This window comes from Palaemon carinicauda, chromosome 27, assembly GCF_036898095.1.
Source record: "Palaemon carinicauda isolate YSFRI2023 chromosome 27, ASM3689809v2, whole genome shotgun sequence".
Lineage (NCBI taxonomy): Eukaryota > Metazoa > Arthropoda > Malacostraca > Decapoda > Palaemonidae > Palaemon > Palaemon carinicauda.
This window is the reverse complement of record NC_090751.1, coordinates 83130970-83147390: the sequence shown is the minus strand read 5'-3', so window position 1 is coordinate 83147390 and position 16421 is coordinate 83130970. Positions and strand designations below refer to the sequence as shown.

General features: G+C 39.9%; 1 protein-coding gene across 3 annotated transcripts in view; it reads left to right on the top strand.

The window, feature by feature from the left end:
- Positions 1–10239, top strand: part of LOC137620776 (uncharacterized) — a 218990-nt gene extending 208751 nt beyond the window's left edge. For 2 of the 3 annotated variants that reach the window (XM_068351201.1, XM_068351202.1), the window contains exons 29-31: positions 4293–6678; positions 8341–8673; positions 9992–10239. In XM_068351201.1, the coding sequence (XP_068207302.1) occupies positions 4293–6678; positions 8341–8673; positions 9992–10011 (2739 nt within the window). In that variant the 3' untranslated portion in view covers positions 10012–10239. Of the gene's footprint in view, positions 1–4292; positions 6679–7207; positions 7463–8340; positions 8674–9991 lie in introns of those variants that run through there. The other variant, XM_068351203.1, reaches the window with a different exon arrangement.
- Positions 10240–16421: the final 6182 nt, after the last annotated feature.

Sequence of the window (16421 nt, the reverse complement as noted above, 5' to 3'; positions counted from 1 at the left end):
TCCAAATTCAAGGAGGCAACATTGTCTTCCAGATCTCCGGGAGCATCCAACGGATCTTGTTCCTGGTCGATGAATCCCGAAATAGTGGCATCAATGTCGGCAATGATGGGTGCCGCAACATGCCTAGCCACAGCGGCTGAAGACTTGGCATTAGGGTAGATCATACCACAGTAGTCTTCAGAAAGGACGTAAGGCTGTTTCGATTTCACGTTTCTGGCAAATCCCCCAACCCACACTTTCAGTGTGGCCCGAGCCGCAGTCTTCTGCTCCGGGGATGCCTGAAATAATAGTGGGAATTACAAAAAGGAAGATTCCCGGAGGTCCTTCAAGACCATAGAAATCTTACTAAATAGTGTATGTATACCAAATAAAGGTAAATTAATTAGAAAGACAACATAGCCAACGGGACTCACCGAATCAGATCCAAGGGTGGTGATGAGGTCAAAACAGACCATACAATTATCTGGGTGCCAGACTACAATGTCTTCCAGCTGAACTCCGCAGAGGGCGTGAGACCTACACACAGTATGGCCACAAGGCTGGTGAAGAACAGCCGCACAGGCCGTCGTCTGACAATGCACCATCTATAAAAAGAATAGTATATGAGAAACTGTAATTCTCTTAAGTAGGGGCGGGTCCGGAGGACCCGGGACTAAACATAAGTCTAACTTAAGACTAGAGCTTAACTGTAATACTCTTAAGTAGGGGCGGGTCCGAAGGACCCGGGCCTAACATAAGTCTAACTTGAGACTAGAGTATAACTATCCATTCCGGTCGAGCCGGGATCATAAAGAAGGATGCAACAAAGAATTAAGACACATGGTGTCTGATTTCCCGGCGCGAGGTTAAGCCCCGGACCGGGAAGTAAAAGTACATCCATAAACTAATACATATAGGAACTCCGGGATAGTGATCTGTCATATATAATCATAGGAACTGTTATAAATTAAGAGGGGGGCGGAACCGTAGATAAGAACCACCAACAGAACCCGGAGGGTTTCGTATAACATAATAAAAGTGTGATAGGTGAATATAAAATAGGGTGCACCGGGATCCTACTCTGTTGACCGGTGGCCAACCCGTCTAGACAGAGACGAAACCGCCGGGACACCCGGAGCACAAAGTCCATAAACACTGAACTACCCCCTCTAAAAGGAGGGAAGGCAACGGTCCCCTAGGGGAGGGGGGAGAGAAGCCTAGCCACCAACCTAGCGAGAGGGGGAGCTTGGGGGAGGATCACGTGATACGGAGCAGCAGGGCTACCAACTGACGATCCCCAAACACTACCAAAACAGATCATACGGAGTAATAAGTACAAATATTCATGTAAAAGTAATAGCGTTGAAAAATATATAAATATACACATAAAAAATTAGGGCAAGGCATGCGAAATAATGAATAAATCCCAAAGGACAACATCCTGATGGCTTAAATAATAAAAATTGCCGCCCAGTAACGAAGGTCGGCAAGCCATCTACGATACGTAATCTGATATCGGCCCTAAATATGAACCACAAGGGTTCTAAACGCTAAATAATGAATATCCACAATAAAACATATAAAAATTTAAACTAATAATAAAATTAATACACTTAGTAACACCGCGAGTGAAACTAAAAGCTCTCAAAACAGGAGTACCAACCGTAAACGGAATCGAGCAAGACCGAGATGATCGAAGAGAATAAACTCCTATAATTTAAATATTAAACGGTCTAGAATGCTCAAAACACAGCCAAACATAGCTTGGTACTTAACTTAGACGGTGTCTCCTGGGAAACCGATGTAGAAGCCATAATCCACGAAAAATAAGGCAAAAAATACGAGAGCACAAACAAGCGGGTTACCACACAGGCGTGCTAAAAAGGAGTTGGGTTCTGAGCGGATGCAGAGTTGGTGGTGCCGAGTGAGGTTGAACGGCTCTCCTCTATTGGGGTCTTTGTCGTGGATGAATCTAAATAGTGCGGGACCTCTGGATTATACGCCCAATTCTATACCGACACCAATAGGTGAGCGAGCTAGTTAACCTAGCACTCCTTTACATTTTTTCTCTGGTATATTTAGCAGTAAATTACCTAAGAATAAGTGCTAATAGGAGCTTATTCACTGGCCGGCACAGGTTCAAGCCCAGAAATGTAGTTTTAAAAGACCTTCCCAGATAAAAAGGTCATCGTCTTTGTGTTAGCCACTGCTTCTTATCAGCTCTCTACACCTTTTTGTATCCTTTGTATCTCGCTGTATGAGAGCTTTTCCTGCATACTATATTATCTTTCTATCTGAATTTTGGCCTTCCTTTTCTCCATCTGTCCACTGTAGGTCCTCTTCTCTTTGCATTGAATGACGAAACTACTATAGTTTTCTTTGCTACACCTTCTTCAATACTTTACCACTTTGATTGTTCCTCTAAAAAAATCATCTCTGATCCTGTCTTCTTATGATTGTACATCCACCTCAACATCTTCATTTCAGCTACTTCTCTTTTTTCTTTTTGTGGCAAGTCTCAGCCCTGTAAACCATTGCTGGTATAGCTACAATTTCATAGAACTTTCCTTTAACCTTTTGCACTGATCCTTTTGTCCCACAAATAATTTAGCATCCTTAAAATTGTTAGTTTCCTCTGTTAATTTTTTTTTGTTTAAGACTAGTATTGGAAAAAAAGATTCCTATCAATTGATTATTTGTCATTAGTGATTCCTAGACTATCCCAGATTGTTAAAACTACTCCCCTCTTGATCAGCCCCAGTTAAAAACATTGGTTTTAGTCAGTAACTTAACGGATGACCCCTTTGGAGCTCCAAATGCTGTAGGTACCTACATGACAAGAAATTGGCAACATTTATGGATAGTTCTACTAATAAGAAATAGAGATGAAAGAAAACACTGAGAAAAATATATTCAGTAAACTTTATATTATCCTCTGCTAGAATATACATTACATAGCTACTTAATAGCTGCTTCTCAGAACTAACTTTCTTTCTGTAGAGAATGCAATTTGATATCAATAACATCATATTTTACCTCTGAATTTAATGAATAGGTTAATGACTTTGCCTGAGGAAAACACTGCTTTTCAAAGTCAATCATTGATGAGCTTGGTCAATAACTGGATGGGTGACTTCATGGGAACATTTGAAATTTTGGCTTTAGGATGACAAGAACTATTGGATAATCTTCCTCAAACTCTTGGATTCCAATTTTTTACATTTATATCTATATATAATTGAAGAAGTTACCGAGGTTGATCACTTGTGAAAGATTTTCCAGTAAAGAGGCCTAAGCCTAGGACTCAACACAGCCCTGCAAGTCTTCACCTAAGTCATGGCTCTAGTTATGATTTACTCTACTGTACCTTGCTTCCCAGATTTACACATTCCTTTGTACTTATATGATTGGTTAGTACTTATAATCCCACTTTGACCTCTTGAAAGAGTTGTGTCCGAAACTTTGGAACTTGATTCTTTCCGAATAGGAGAGATCTGCTTTACACCCATTTCATCTGCTGGTGCAAACTTATCTTGGGTTTGTTGGTCAGCTTACAGCCTCTCTACCGTCTGTTTAACATAGGTGATTGTACTTCATAGCTTCTAAGAAATGCTTCAGCAGCTTAGTGTATCAGTGTTGAGGATCAACCTATTTCAAATGGTGTAAATCTAGAGGCTTCCCGACTATGATCACCTCACTTGACAATTAAAGTTCCATTGTTTTCTGTTAGAGACTTCCTTCTAAAACATAGAAGATCACGGGTATTCATTCTAAAAACCTCATTTTCATTTATCTTCCCATTGAATTAGTAGTTTAAAAGCATGTAGCTAATGAATATTGGATAAGTGTTTTAATAATAACATGTAGATATATAAATGTTTACCAATATTCTTATAGACTGCTCACTGCAGTTTTTAGATGTTTACATTTTGCATTAAGAACATGTAAGTTTATATTTTAAGATACTGTATTTTGTTGTTCATAGATGATATATTTTTTTCAGTATTGTTGTACATTTTTTGTTAATTAATAGTAGCCATGATAGTTTAGAAATTTCACTTGGAAATAGTAGCTAAGAAAATTATAGTTAAATTACCTTTTTAAGATCAACAGTATGCTTTGAATATTTTGCAAATTACAGCTACTCTAGCAGCTTTAATTTTATTTCAAGTTTTCCAATGCATTTGATTCAGTACATTTTTTACTTTAATGCTGTATATAGCTTTATACTACATTACTTTACAGTAATTATATTTAATAAAGACAAATGATGTATATTTGCTTATGCTTGACTGATCTCATTTTTTAAACAGATGTTCCCAGAGCAGAGATTTGGCATCAGTGGCCTCGTGCCTTATCATCACCAGGGCCAAACTTTCTTCACTTGTGGTGAATTCTTCAGCGAAGGGATTTTCCAGAATATTGCGGCTGTAGCATACGCACTGAGCCAGATCAATAGCAACACTGTTGGAGTTGGGCTCGGGGCAATAATGTTTGATTACTGCGACAGAATTGAGCGAGCAAGAGAGAGATTCTTTAGCTTCTTCTCAGGGGAGGCCCTTGAAAGTGATGAAAGCATCGTTCTAACTCCAAACAGAATTGTCGCTTCTATTACTTTTGATGATGCAGTAGCAGAAGCAGTTTCAAATATTCTTTCTTCAAATAATATTCCTCATTTTAGCTCCCCAGTTGCTAGCCAAAAGCTATCTGATAGGGAAGATGAAACTATTCTTACTAGCGTACCATCTAGAACTGCAGAACTAAGAACGATTCTTAGTATTATTAAGGCATTTAATTGGATGTTTATCAATGTTATTTATGACAACGATTCGGATGGTAAATTTTTGATGGAGAAATTCCGGTCCTTTGCTTTAAAGGAAGATATATGCATTGGAGACTCACTTGGTGTTCCGAAACGTGTATCTGAAGAATATGCCCAGGAAATCATTGAAACCCTCTCAGTCTCCTGGAAACCCAAAGTTATAGTGTTGTTAATGGATGCATCTGATAACATCAGAACCATACTACAAGTTGCAGATAAATTGGGTGAAGCAGAAAAATTCTCTTTCTTGGCTGGCAGCGCCTGGGGAAATAAACCTGGTATTAGTAAGGGTTTGGACAGAATTTCTGCTGGTGCATTGACTTTTACAATGGAAACTTATGATCTTCCTGACTTTAGAAATTTTGTTGCTAATTTGTCTCTGGAAAATCATGGACCTTTCCCTGATGAGTGGTTTGAAGAATATTTCCAAAATAAATATGAGTGCAGGCTGTCATCAAGCGACAGAGTTCAAAGACAGTATGTCAAAGAATGTCTTGGAACTGAGAAAACTCACCCAGATGACATTGTCCAGGATCCTTATGTGTTTCATACCATTTTAAGTATTAATGCTGTAGCACATGGATTAGATTCTTACATCACCAAACACTGTGTAGCAGCTGAAACTATAGATGACTGCAATATTGTTCAAGCGGAATTACTTTTAGAAATACTAAGACAAAGTGAAGAAACCCTGAACAACACAAATGATCCTAATTCTTTTGACCAGGAAGGGGCATATGGGTATCATATATGGAACTACAGAAAAATCGGTAAAGAATATGGTTATGTTAATGTTGGCAAGTGGGAAAATAGCCAACTTCGTTTGGAGAAACCAAGTATAGAATTCAAGATCGGCACATTTGCTCCTGATTCATACTGTGATGAAGGAGTTTGTCTTGAAGTTTGTTCATCCCAGTCAGCAGTTTATGCAGCTAAAGCCCTTCCTAAACCTCTTCCAATTGAGCACAATTTTGGCACTGTATATGGTATAGTTACCAGTTCCTTAAGTCTTCTGGGCATTGTACTTATATTAGTAACAATGGTCTATTTTATGATGTCTTTCCCAACAGCAACGGGAACATCTGTTTTAGGATATATGATACTTATTGGTTGCTTAATGATATATGCTTCTAATTTTGCTTTCATTTTCCAACCTACCATTGGAACCTGTGGTGTTCGAAGGTTCCTCATGGGAGTTGCGTATGCTATTGTATTTTCTGCCATGCTTGTAAAAGTAATTCATACTTGGAGAGTAATTACTTACACAAGCAACAGGGATGATTCTGATAACTTTACTAAACCTTGTGGACTCCTGCTAGTTGCTTTAGCACTAGTTCTAGTACAGGTTGTACTTGGAGCAGCTTGGCTTATTCTATACCCCCCTGGTATTGATTTGCAAAGCAATCTGTGGCGATGCACTCCTACCGAACAGTTTGAAGCAGAACTTGTGATTTCTCTTGTATATGTTATGGTTCTCATAGCTGCAACTATTCTATTCTGCTTTGAGACTTGGCATGCAGATGAAAACTCAAGAGAAACAAGGTGGATTCTATTAGCTTCTCTCTTCACTACTATTGCTTGGGTTGTGTGGACAGTTATTGCCACAAAAGCTCCCATCCATTTCAGAGACCCTGCCATTGTCATAGGAAACCTTGTGTCGGCTACGGTTGTGTTGCTGTTTTTGTATGCCCGAAAGATGTATCTTTACAGCCAGTTAAACAGAGATGTGAAAGATTTGGAGATGAGATCGCACTATACTGCTGCTACTTCTTTGTACAACGCATCTTTAAGTGCTCAAAATCACAAATTGGCTGAGGGCTTGCCTAGAACTGGCACAGTAGACCTAACGGCAGGCATGCCCAATAGACAGTTTGTAGGTAAGTTATTTGTATTCATAAATTCTATATGGTACTTCCATTTATATGCAGGCTATATATTTTGTTAAATTTTCAGGAATTTTCTGCATCAATTCTTTGTTAATTTTCTTTAGCTAATTATAGTTTTATAATACAGAATTATTTATCTTTCATTTTGAAGACTTCAGTTAAGATGTAACTGCTAAATGTGAAATCCATATTTTGTAGACTTTTTGAATTATTATTGTTGTACTCTAAAATTTTCATTATAAATATTATTTTGATATTTTCATTAGATAAGAGGATATTTTCACTTTTGCTTTGAAATATCAGTCATCTTTTTATATCTACATTTTTAGAAAGGTAATTCAAAAGCACAAAAAGTAATTTGGCAGAAAATGAAACTAATGGTATGAATTTTTTTCTCTCATGGGAATCCTGGTTCCTTTTCTGATGATGTTGGCTGTCTTCTGTAAATCCATGGGCTTGGTCTTCTTTCAAATATAATGTCTACTTTCCATTGGAATGGGTTTTATGGTTCTGCCTACAGTAGTGGGAAGTACTGTACGTCTACAACATCACAATGGTCCAGTAGTTGGGCGGGTGTTGGGCCCCCCACATCCCTTGGTACCCCTACCAGGCATGCGTCCTATGTTGCCAGTAGGAGCTGCACGTCCTTTAATGCCTAATGGGGCTCCAAATCCTTCAGTTTTGCCTAAGGGCATCTCTCCTGAATCCTTACTTCCTCCTGGTGCTCGGAAAAAATAGATACCTTACAATCAACCAACATCTGCCTTTTTATGTGGTATGATAAGTGATGGGAATTTGGTTTTAATGTTTCACACTTGACCTACTGACACAACTCTGCAACTGATATGTACTGTACGGTATTTTAGTTCTTATTGGATGGTAAGGTTTTACAAATGATAGACCTAAATCAGGATTCCTTTACAATTTCTGCAAATGACAGAATGTTCATTCTTGAAATAATTTTATGATTGCATTTCCTAGAAAGTAATTTGTTGAAAGTAAAGTAAATATTTATGACCATCATGCTACAGGTTTACTGAGGGCTGGACTGTTTTCATAAACCCCTTTCTCTTTATATTTCTTGGTTTCAACTTTAAAACTTAATTTAGATTGTTCAGAAACTTTTTAATGTTTTTTGTGAATCGGTGCAATAACCTATTTTGCAAACATGACTTGCTATACACAGAACTGTGACATTACTATTTAAAAGCAAATTTCCTAATTCCAAATTAAATCCAGGCATTTATTAATTAGTGTTCTAAAAAGATAAGTTTTAATTTTTAAAAAAATCACTCAAAATTTTAGATGTGTACAGTATTCAGTTAGTTTCAGTACCATAAATTGGTAGAAAATTTGAATTTAGCCACGCACATTCCTTATTTACATGCTTTTCGTACACTTCACTCAGAATTTGATAAAGGTAGTAGAACAATGTGAACACTATTTGGTTTTTAAATTTTAGTGCCTTGAAAGATCTTTATTTTGTCACTGCTCAGTATAGTATTTGGTTGTATTTAAAATGCCATTGTAATAAATGTTTGTAATAAGCTTTTAGGATATCACTGTAATGAAAAGCTTGTGAACTAGTAACAAGAAAAAAAAAGAATGATCAAAATTATGATTATGATTTATAGATTTTTTTTACTGTATTAGGTGACCAAGAGGTGAGCTTTAGGACTGTAACTCTGCCACCAGAAACTCCACAGAGTCGTAGGTCATCTCGTCATTCTACAACTCCTTCGAGGCATTCTTTGAGGCTTTCTCTCTCTGACGAACTTCCGGAAGATCTAACCTTTGATGTTTTTGAATCATCAGAGGAAGAGTTTCCTGTTGATGCACATAATCTTAGTGATGATAACGATGAAGGAGCAGCTGCAAGTTCTATTGAAGGTAACAGAAGTATTGGGTCAGAAAAGAGATTGCCTTCCATCAGACGAGTTGGATCAAGGCAGATGTTGGTATTCCTGACAGATGGAAACACAATAGGTAAGTTATATTAATGCTTTGTACTTATTGCCAATACTTACAATTTTATCATTTGAAAGACTTTCATAAAAAGCAAGCAGTAATTTGTATGTAGTGTGTAGAAGGTTTATGACATACCTGCTCCAAGTTCATCATCGCTAAACCTTTTCACAGAATGGGTTAATTTGCCAATTTAGCTCAAGCGATCACACCTCACAATAATGAGATTAGCTTCCTTTCTCTGAACCCCATAAATAGTTTAAGTTCATTTACCAGGACTAATAACAAAAAGGGCATTTTGCTGGGGGTTGCCATACAAAAGGGGATAGGGAATAAAGTTAGCATTGTCATTGAAATTATACTTTTTGGGCAATTTTTTCATAGAAGACAAAGGTGTGAATTATTACCTAGAATCAATAAAGGGATTTTAGGCTGTTTCATTACTAAAAAAGAATATAAAATTATGCTTAAATTCAGTTAGATGATTGTATGTCAAAGTTTTATCAATAAAAGAAATTGCATCTTCTTTATTCAAGAATCAGTCATGACAATGCTCATGTCTACATCATACACCTTCAGGGCAAATGAATTAGAGAGTGAAATGACAATTGCAGGTTGCAGAAAGATATAGATCTGAACAGCAAATCATAATAGCTGCATCTTATGTTGCTATGCTTAGAACAGTTTTATGCACATTAGGGTTGTGGTGGCCAATGTGGTAATGTCTCTGACTGGTGAACGCCAGAGGGGTTCAGGTCCTGCTCAAACTTGTTAGATACTTTCTTTGATTGCTGCAGCCTCACCATTCTTGTGAGCTAAGGATGGAGGTGGTTTGGGAGTGCCTATAGGTTTATCTGCTGAGTCATCAGCGGCCATTGCCTGGCCCTCCCTGGTCCTAGCTTGGTCGCTGATCATGTGTATATATGGTCAGTCCCTAGGGCATTTTCCTACTCAATAGGGTAATGTCACTGTCCCTTGCTCCTGCCATTTATGAGCAGCCTTCAAACCTTTAAACAAAGTGGGGTACTTCTTATGTAGGACCAGGTATGTTTTCTCATTTAAATATTCTTGATTAAAGAAAACCTAACAGTGCCGGCTGTGTATAATAGACACAGGTTTAGGGTAGCATACTACCATAGTGTGCACCTATGTTTTCTGGAATATAGATTTATAGTTGTGAGTGATTTTTCATGCATAACAGGAAGTCCCAAGTAAATACGTAAGTGTATTTTTAACAGCTGTAGAATTTCTTCACTATGTTTACCATTAGGTGGCTAATAGAGAGAGATGTAAGATTATCTAAATGTCACATTACTAGTAATTACATTTTGTCCAACAGGTGATGTGTCGCGTATATAATCAGCAAGAGTTGAGAGCAAACCGTGACACGAGAGAACTAAAGGTCAAGGAAAATTATTACCATTCTTTCAGTAGTGTGACCTGTAATGTAAGTTTTGACACACCATAAAAATAATTATTTTTCTAAGTGAAAATCAATGTGAATAAATGATTGTAAATAGTGTATATTTGTTTCTGCATAACTGTATGCAGTGGTCTGTATATATATAAAATAAAATATATAAGATTTGTTACTGGACTTTTTTAAAATGACCTTCACTTGCAAAACTACTAGATAGCAGGATAAAGGTTGAAATATGACATTCTTAATGTAATTTTCATTTTTCGGTGTCGTGCAAGCCTGATTCCTATTGATTATGAGTACTGTCTAGTGTAAGCTGGAACGTTTGTTGAGTAATAACCTGGTTGTATCTCTGACTCCTGGCCATAAGACTGAGAAGGGTGGTTGAGGAGGGAAATTTGTTTAAATACAATCTTGTTCATGCAAAAATGCAAATTCTAGTACTGTCAACAACTAGGAGATTCCCTCATTGGTGAAAGGAAGTCCATATGATCCAAAAATATGGCTATTCCCCTCTGGAATATGCATTAATGCCAATTCCTGAGATGTAGGTGAATGAGATGACTCCAGTAACCTAATTATCTTGTCTTAGGGATATAGTAGCTGTTTGGACAGGGACCAGTGCCAGTTCTAAGGAACTTTTTACTTTAATAGAAGAACCATGTCCCAATGGAAAGGGATACTGCCTTGTAGATATGAGTTTGACGGCATCTCAACCATCTTCTACCTTGTTTCCAACAAACTCTGTTGGAACTGATAGTCTGGAATGTAGATTACCTGCATCAGTCATCCAGTCCAGTACTTGGTGGTTATCCTCTGGTGCTGCACCCCCATGAGATGGGGAAGAAAGAGGTAGAAGATTCAGCCAGTCTACCTTTCATTATATCATTACTGCTTGAGACGAGATGCTTATTGAAAACTAGTCAACCAGTTGAGTATCCACCTAATAACCCAAGGGATAAAACTGTGTACTTGTGGGCAATTAACCAAAGTTAAGTGGAAGTGAAGGTGATATGCATTTCCAGATCCCAATGTGTTGGTGTTAGTCATCTTTTGTCCTCATGCTCGAAGAGACTTAAGTTCTCCAGATATCCCCGTAGTGGGGTAGTGCCATCAGTGCACTTCATGCGATGCACTGCAGGTATTATCTAAAGGTCTTTGCGGCATCCTTTCGGCCCCTAGCTGCACTCACTTATTAAACTTTAACTACCCCTCCATTCCTGCTTCCTTTCATTTTGCTGTCAAACCTCGCAACATTTACTTCCTTCTGTAACTAATGGGTTTTGACCATTTCACATTGGTGCTGAATGGCCTGCTAGGCCCTAGTGCTAGATCTTATAGCCCAGATTCATAAATGTGATGTGTGATCACCCATTGTTTGATGCATTTGAGAATAGAAGCATGTTTGGGGAATTCTCCCTGTGATGTTCTTGTCGTCTAGCCACCAGGTTGGTTTGTCCCATATCTCCTGATCTGGGACCAGATGATAGGGAGATTCCCTAGCACTTGACCAGTGCCTATGAAGAGACTTCTGGTGGATGTGCCCGTGAGGCACAATCTTCTCCTGGGACAGCAAGTGGCCGAGGAATGATTGTGCCACCTCCCTGAGTTTGCCAAGTTGGGAGTTTGAAGGACAGACTCTTGCTGCTTCCGTGTTTATCAGCATCCCCAGGTAGCTTGTCTTTTGCTTGGGTATGATTTCCCCAGATTATGACTAAAACCAGGAGGCAGTTTTTATCCTGAAGAAACTGCACATCTGATGTGCCAGAATGAACAGATTGTCAAGGTACTGTACCTTAACATATTTATCCTGTGCAAATTTGGCCAAGTTTACGCTACAATAAAGTGGAAAGTCTAGAGTGAGGTTCTTAAGCTGGTACACTGTTGTCTTGAAGACAAAACAGGGCTACTTTCAGGAGGAGAAATGACCAGGTATGTATAGATATGAATCATTCAAATCCCTCAAAAGCATGAAGTCTCCCTCTATGATGGAAGACAGTAAAGAGCAAACTGGTTCCATCCTAGACTTGGGTCGACAAAAAGACCTGATCAGTGGCTGATAGTCGGCTTCCATCCCTGTTGACTTTTCCTCAAGGAAGAATTAACTGCAGATGTCTGAAGACTGGTTGTTTACAACTGCTGGCTCATTCTTTATATCGTTACTTCCACTTCTACTAACGTGGTCAGAGGTTTCCGCTATCCTGGAAAGTAGGGCTGGAACTAGATCGGTATCAGCAAAATGGGGGAGCAAACTGTCCTAGAAATGTAGTATATAATCATTCAGAATTAGTCACTTCCTTTTTTCTGCCTAGTGCTGGTGCCCCGTTGCCCAATACCATAATGCCTCCATACTTGTGTCCCCCATTCTTCTCCTTGCCACTTTTTCTGGAATGAGTCAGGTAGGGGGCCCTAATGGGTGAATATCTCTCTCTCTCTCTCTCTCTCTCTCTCTCTCTCTCTCTCTCTCCCCTAATGGATGAATCTCTCTCTCTCTCTGATCTTCTCATTGTTCTGTGAAATGAAAAAAAAATTTGTTCGGTGACCTACTGTGAATTGCGTACCTGACAGTTATGGATCATAGAGATAGAGAGAAATAATATAATTAGGTGGATGTGTTCATTACTCCATCAAAACTTAACCTTTACTGCATCACTTTCTCTTCAGCCAAATGACATCAGGGGTACCTAATTCATGACTTTTTGGTACCATTTGCTAACTAATTTTTTTTAAATACGTATTGATAATTATCAAGTCATTATATATTTAGGAATTCATACTAAATATGTTTACTGTATGGATATAAAAAAAGTTATGAATATATAAATATAATAATAAAGATATGTATATTGTCCTCCAAATACTCTATTTAATAGTAAAAACGGATTTTGAGCGAAGCGAAAAATCTATTTTTGGGTGAGATAGCCATGTCATCCTGATGGAAGGTTCCTTCAGTAGCTTCCTAGGGTATATTTAACTACAGTGGATATTCCCAGAGAATTAAACTAAAGGTTATCACAGCATTCTAACTTTTGGTGCGAGTACCCTAAAGGTTTCCCTCTAGGATATCGTATATCAACAGGGGACGCATGTATTAACACGCCACATAGCTATCTGCACCCCATATAGAGTTAACACTTCGATATGGAAAGGTGGCTGAGTAACTGAGGAGCCGTTCCAAAGTTACTCTCATCCGTGGCTACTTTTGGTACTCGAGACATAAACAAACGGGCGCCATTGCTAAATGACGTCACGTCCGTCTTCATCCTGAGCTCAGCTCCTACCAATCTCCGTGATACAGTAGGTCAGGGAGGGGCCTGAAAGGCTGAACTAGAATAGACGGGAGGGTCCATCAGGACGACATGGCTATCTCACCCAAAAATAGATTTTCGCTTCGCTCAAAATCCGTTTTTTGAGCTCAAGCCATGTCGTCCTGATGGAAGTGTACCAGAGAATTAATGTATCGTGTATTTTTTCCCTTAATCCAAGTGCCAAGGGCTTCGAGCAATATTCCTATGGTCTGGAGACCGTAAAGACTTTGACAATTTTAGTAATTGTCCTTACCAGAGATTCTATGATGAACTGGCTTCCTGCCCCCCTGGCAGGGAAGTCCTGGTGGACAAGAGGAATATCTCGAAGTGATCATTGAAGAACTACTCATGCTGGTCTCGGAGACAGATCAAAGGTTAATATTCGAGTAGGAATATTATCAAGGCATAGGTGAGTATATAATATAAATACTTATATTATTCTTTAGATCAGACAGGAAAGGGGTAAATGAAACTATAACAATCGTATATTTCTTAATAAGGAATAGGAGCGAAAGGAGACGCACATGGGAAATAAAATAGACATTTTATTTCTAAGATTGCAAGTCATTATAGAAGTAATTACAATAATGATTATAGAATTTATTTACAATAATAATGAATAATGTACATAGAATATTAAAGACGGTGATCTTGAGTCTGAAAAGGGAATTTCGCTTTTCAGAAACACAAGTTCCCAGGGGAACGCCAGTCTTTTATAGTCCAAAAAAACACTCCATGCTCGAGAGCATATGGCACACGTGTAAAATTTCTATGACATTTCACCTTGATAAAGAACAGTCTATTAGAAACACTAAGTGTCCATTAAATCACTATGTATCACGATAGGGTCAACACAGGCACCCGTAGAGTTAGAGTCCCAAATAACTCTCTGTTCTATGCAGATTTAAGCAGCAGGTTTCATTACACTACCTGCAGCTACCACGAGATGTTTCACTTCGTGCACCTGTTTTGCATAGTGCTTGAAGAACACGCGCGATAATTTCCAGCCTGTAAAGCTCTTGAGGCTTTCGAAATCCATATTCTGAAAAAGTTCAGAGAAGAGGCGACTTTCCTAGGATCGTGACCTGCGGGTGTACTGTCAGGATCCGCTCTGCGAATGAAGTAGGTGATTTTTGCTCTTAGTTGTTTCAGTGACAGGTCGCTACCCGAGGTTTCTCCTTTGAAGAGTTGTCCTCCACCGAAGTCTGAAGTTCTTTGAAGATAGACCTTAAGACTCTCCACTGGGCAGTGGGTAGTTCATTCTTTGCGAGAAACGTTGGGTCGGGGAAGAGGGTAAGATCCCCCGTATCGGTGAATTGGATATGACCCTCTTCTCTTGATAATGCCACTATTTCACTGACTCGGGCTCCCGAGGGGAGAGCAAAAAGGAAGATAACTTTTTGAGTCAGGTCTTTCAGAGGGCACGAATCGTTGTCCAGGCTAGAAGCAAAATGGAGCACCTTATCCAGGGACCAGGAGATAGGTTTTGGTGGAGGTGCTGGGCGTAGTCTAGCGCATGCCTTTGGCAGTTTATCGAAGATGTCACTGGACAGATCAATCTGGAAGGTCTATAGGAGTGGTCTAGTCAAGGCCGATTTACAAGTGGAAATCGTGTTGGCCGCTAAGCTTTGTCCATGAAGGTGAATGAAGAAGGACATGCAAAAATCAATGGTGATCCCCGTAGGATTTTTCGCCTTGACGAAGGAGACCCACTTTTTCCGGGAAGATTCGTACTGCCTTCTGGTAGACTCTGTTTTGTACTCCTCGAGGAAGTCTAAGCTTTTCTTCGAGATCCCAAACCTTTTCTTTACGGCTAAGGAGAGAAAATCATGAGATGAAGGTCCTTGACTTTCAGTGATGAAGCGAAGACAGTCGACTTCTGTACTTGTTGAGAGAGGACTGGGCCCGGTACGGGGATCAGCGTGGGCTGCAGCTCCAGGACCAGGGGATACCAATTGCTCCGGGGCCACTTGGGAGCCACTAGGGCCGCTGTCCCTTTGAAGGTTCTCAGTTTGGATAGGACTTTCAGCAGAAGGTTGGGTGGAGGGATCAGGTAGATCTTGGACCATCTGTCCCAAACCAGGGACATGGCGTCCGCCGGTTCTGCCTTAGGGTCCTCTTACGGGGCCACATATCGAGGAAGTTGATTGTTGTCGCTTGTCGCGAAGATATTGATCTGAAGTTCCGAGACTTGGCGAGAGATGAAGGAGAATGATCTTGCGTCTAGAGACCATTCCGACTCTATTGGGCTTGTCCTTGATAGAGTGTCCGCTGTCACGTTGCGGAATCCTTGTAGGTGAACTGCAGACAGGTGCCATTTCTTCCTGTCTGCCAAACGGAAGATAGGTAGAAGCACCTGATTTATCTGAGGCGATCTCGAGCCCTGACGATTGAGACATCTGACTACCAACGAGTTGCCCAGAGTCGGACGGATGTGGATCGAGGGAGGTGGGGAGAGTTTCTCCAGGGTGAGAAGAACCGCCATGGCCTCCAAGATGTTGATGTGAAAACGTCTTGAATAGGGGAGACCATGTTCCTTGAACCTGCTGTTGGTGGGAGTGACCTCCCCAACCCTCCAGTGAATGGTACATGTGGATGTTGATCGATGGAGGCGGGTGTTGAAGAGGGTGACTTTGTTGCAGGCTCTCAGACAATCTTCGGGCGATGTCGACCAGACTAGCCAGTCGTCTAGGTAGGCCATCACTTGGACGCCCTGAAGACGTAGCTGTTGGACGATTGCGTCTGCCAGCTTGGTGAAGATTCGTGGAGCCACGTTGAGCCCGAAGGACATGGCTTGAAGGCGTAACTTTTCCTTTGGAGTCGAAATCCTAGGTAGGAGGAAGCGTGGTGATTCATTGGAATGTGCCAGTAGGCATCCGCCAGGTCTATGGAGACCGTGTAGGCCCTGTGAGGCAGAAGGGCCCTTATTTGTTGCAGAGTCAGCATCTTGTATTTGTTGTTCGCAATGAACTTGTTGAGAGGGGACAAGTCTAGAATGACTCTGAGTTTATCCGAGTCTTTCTTGGGAACATAAAAGAGTC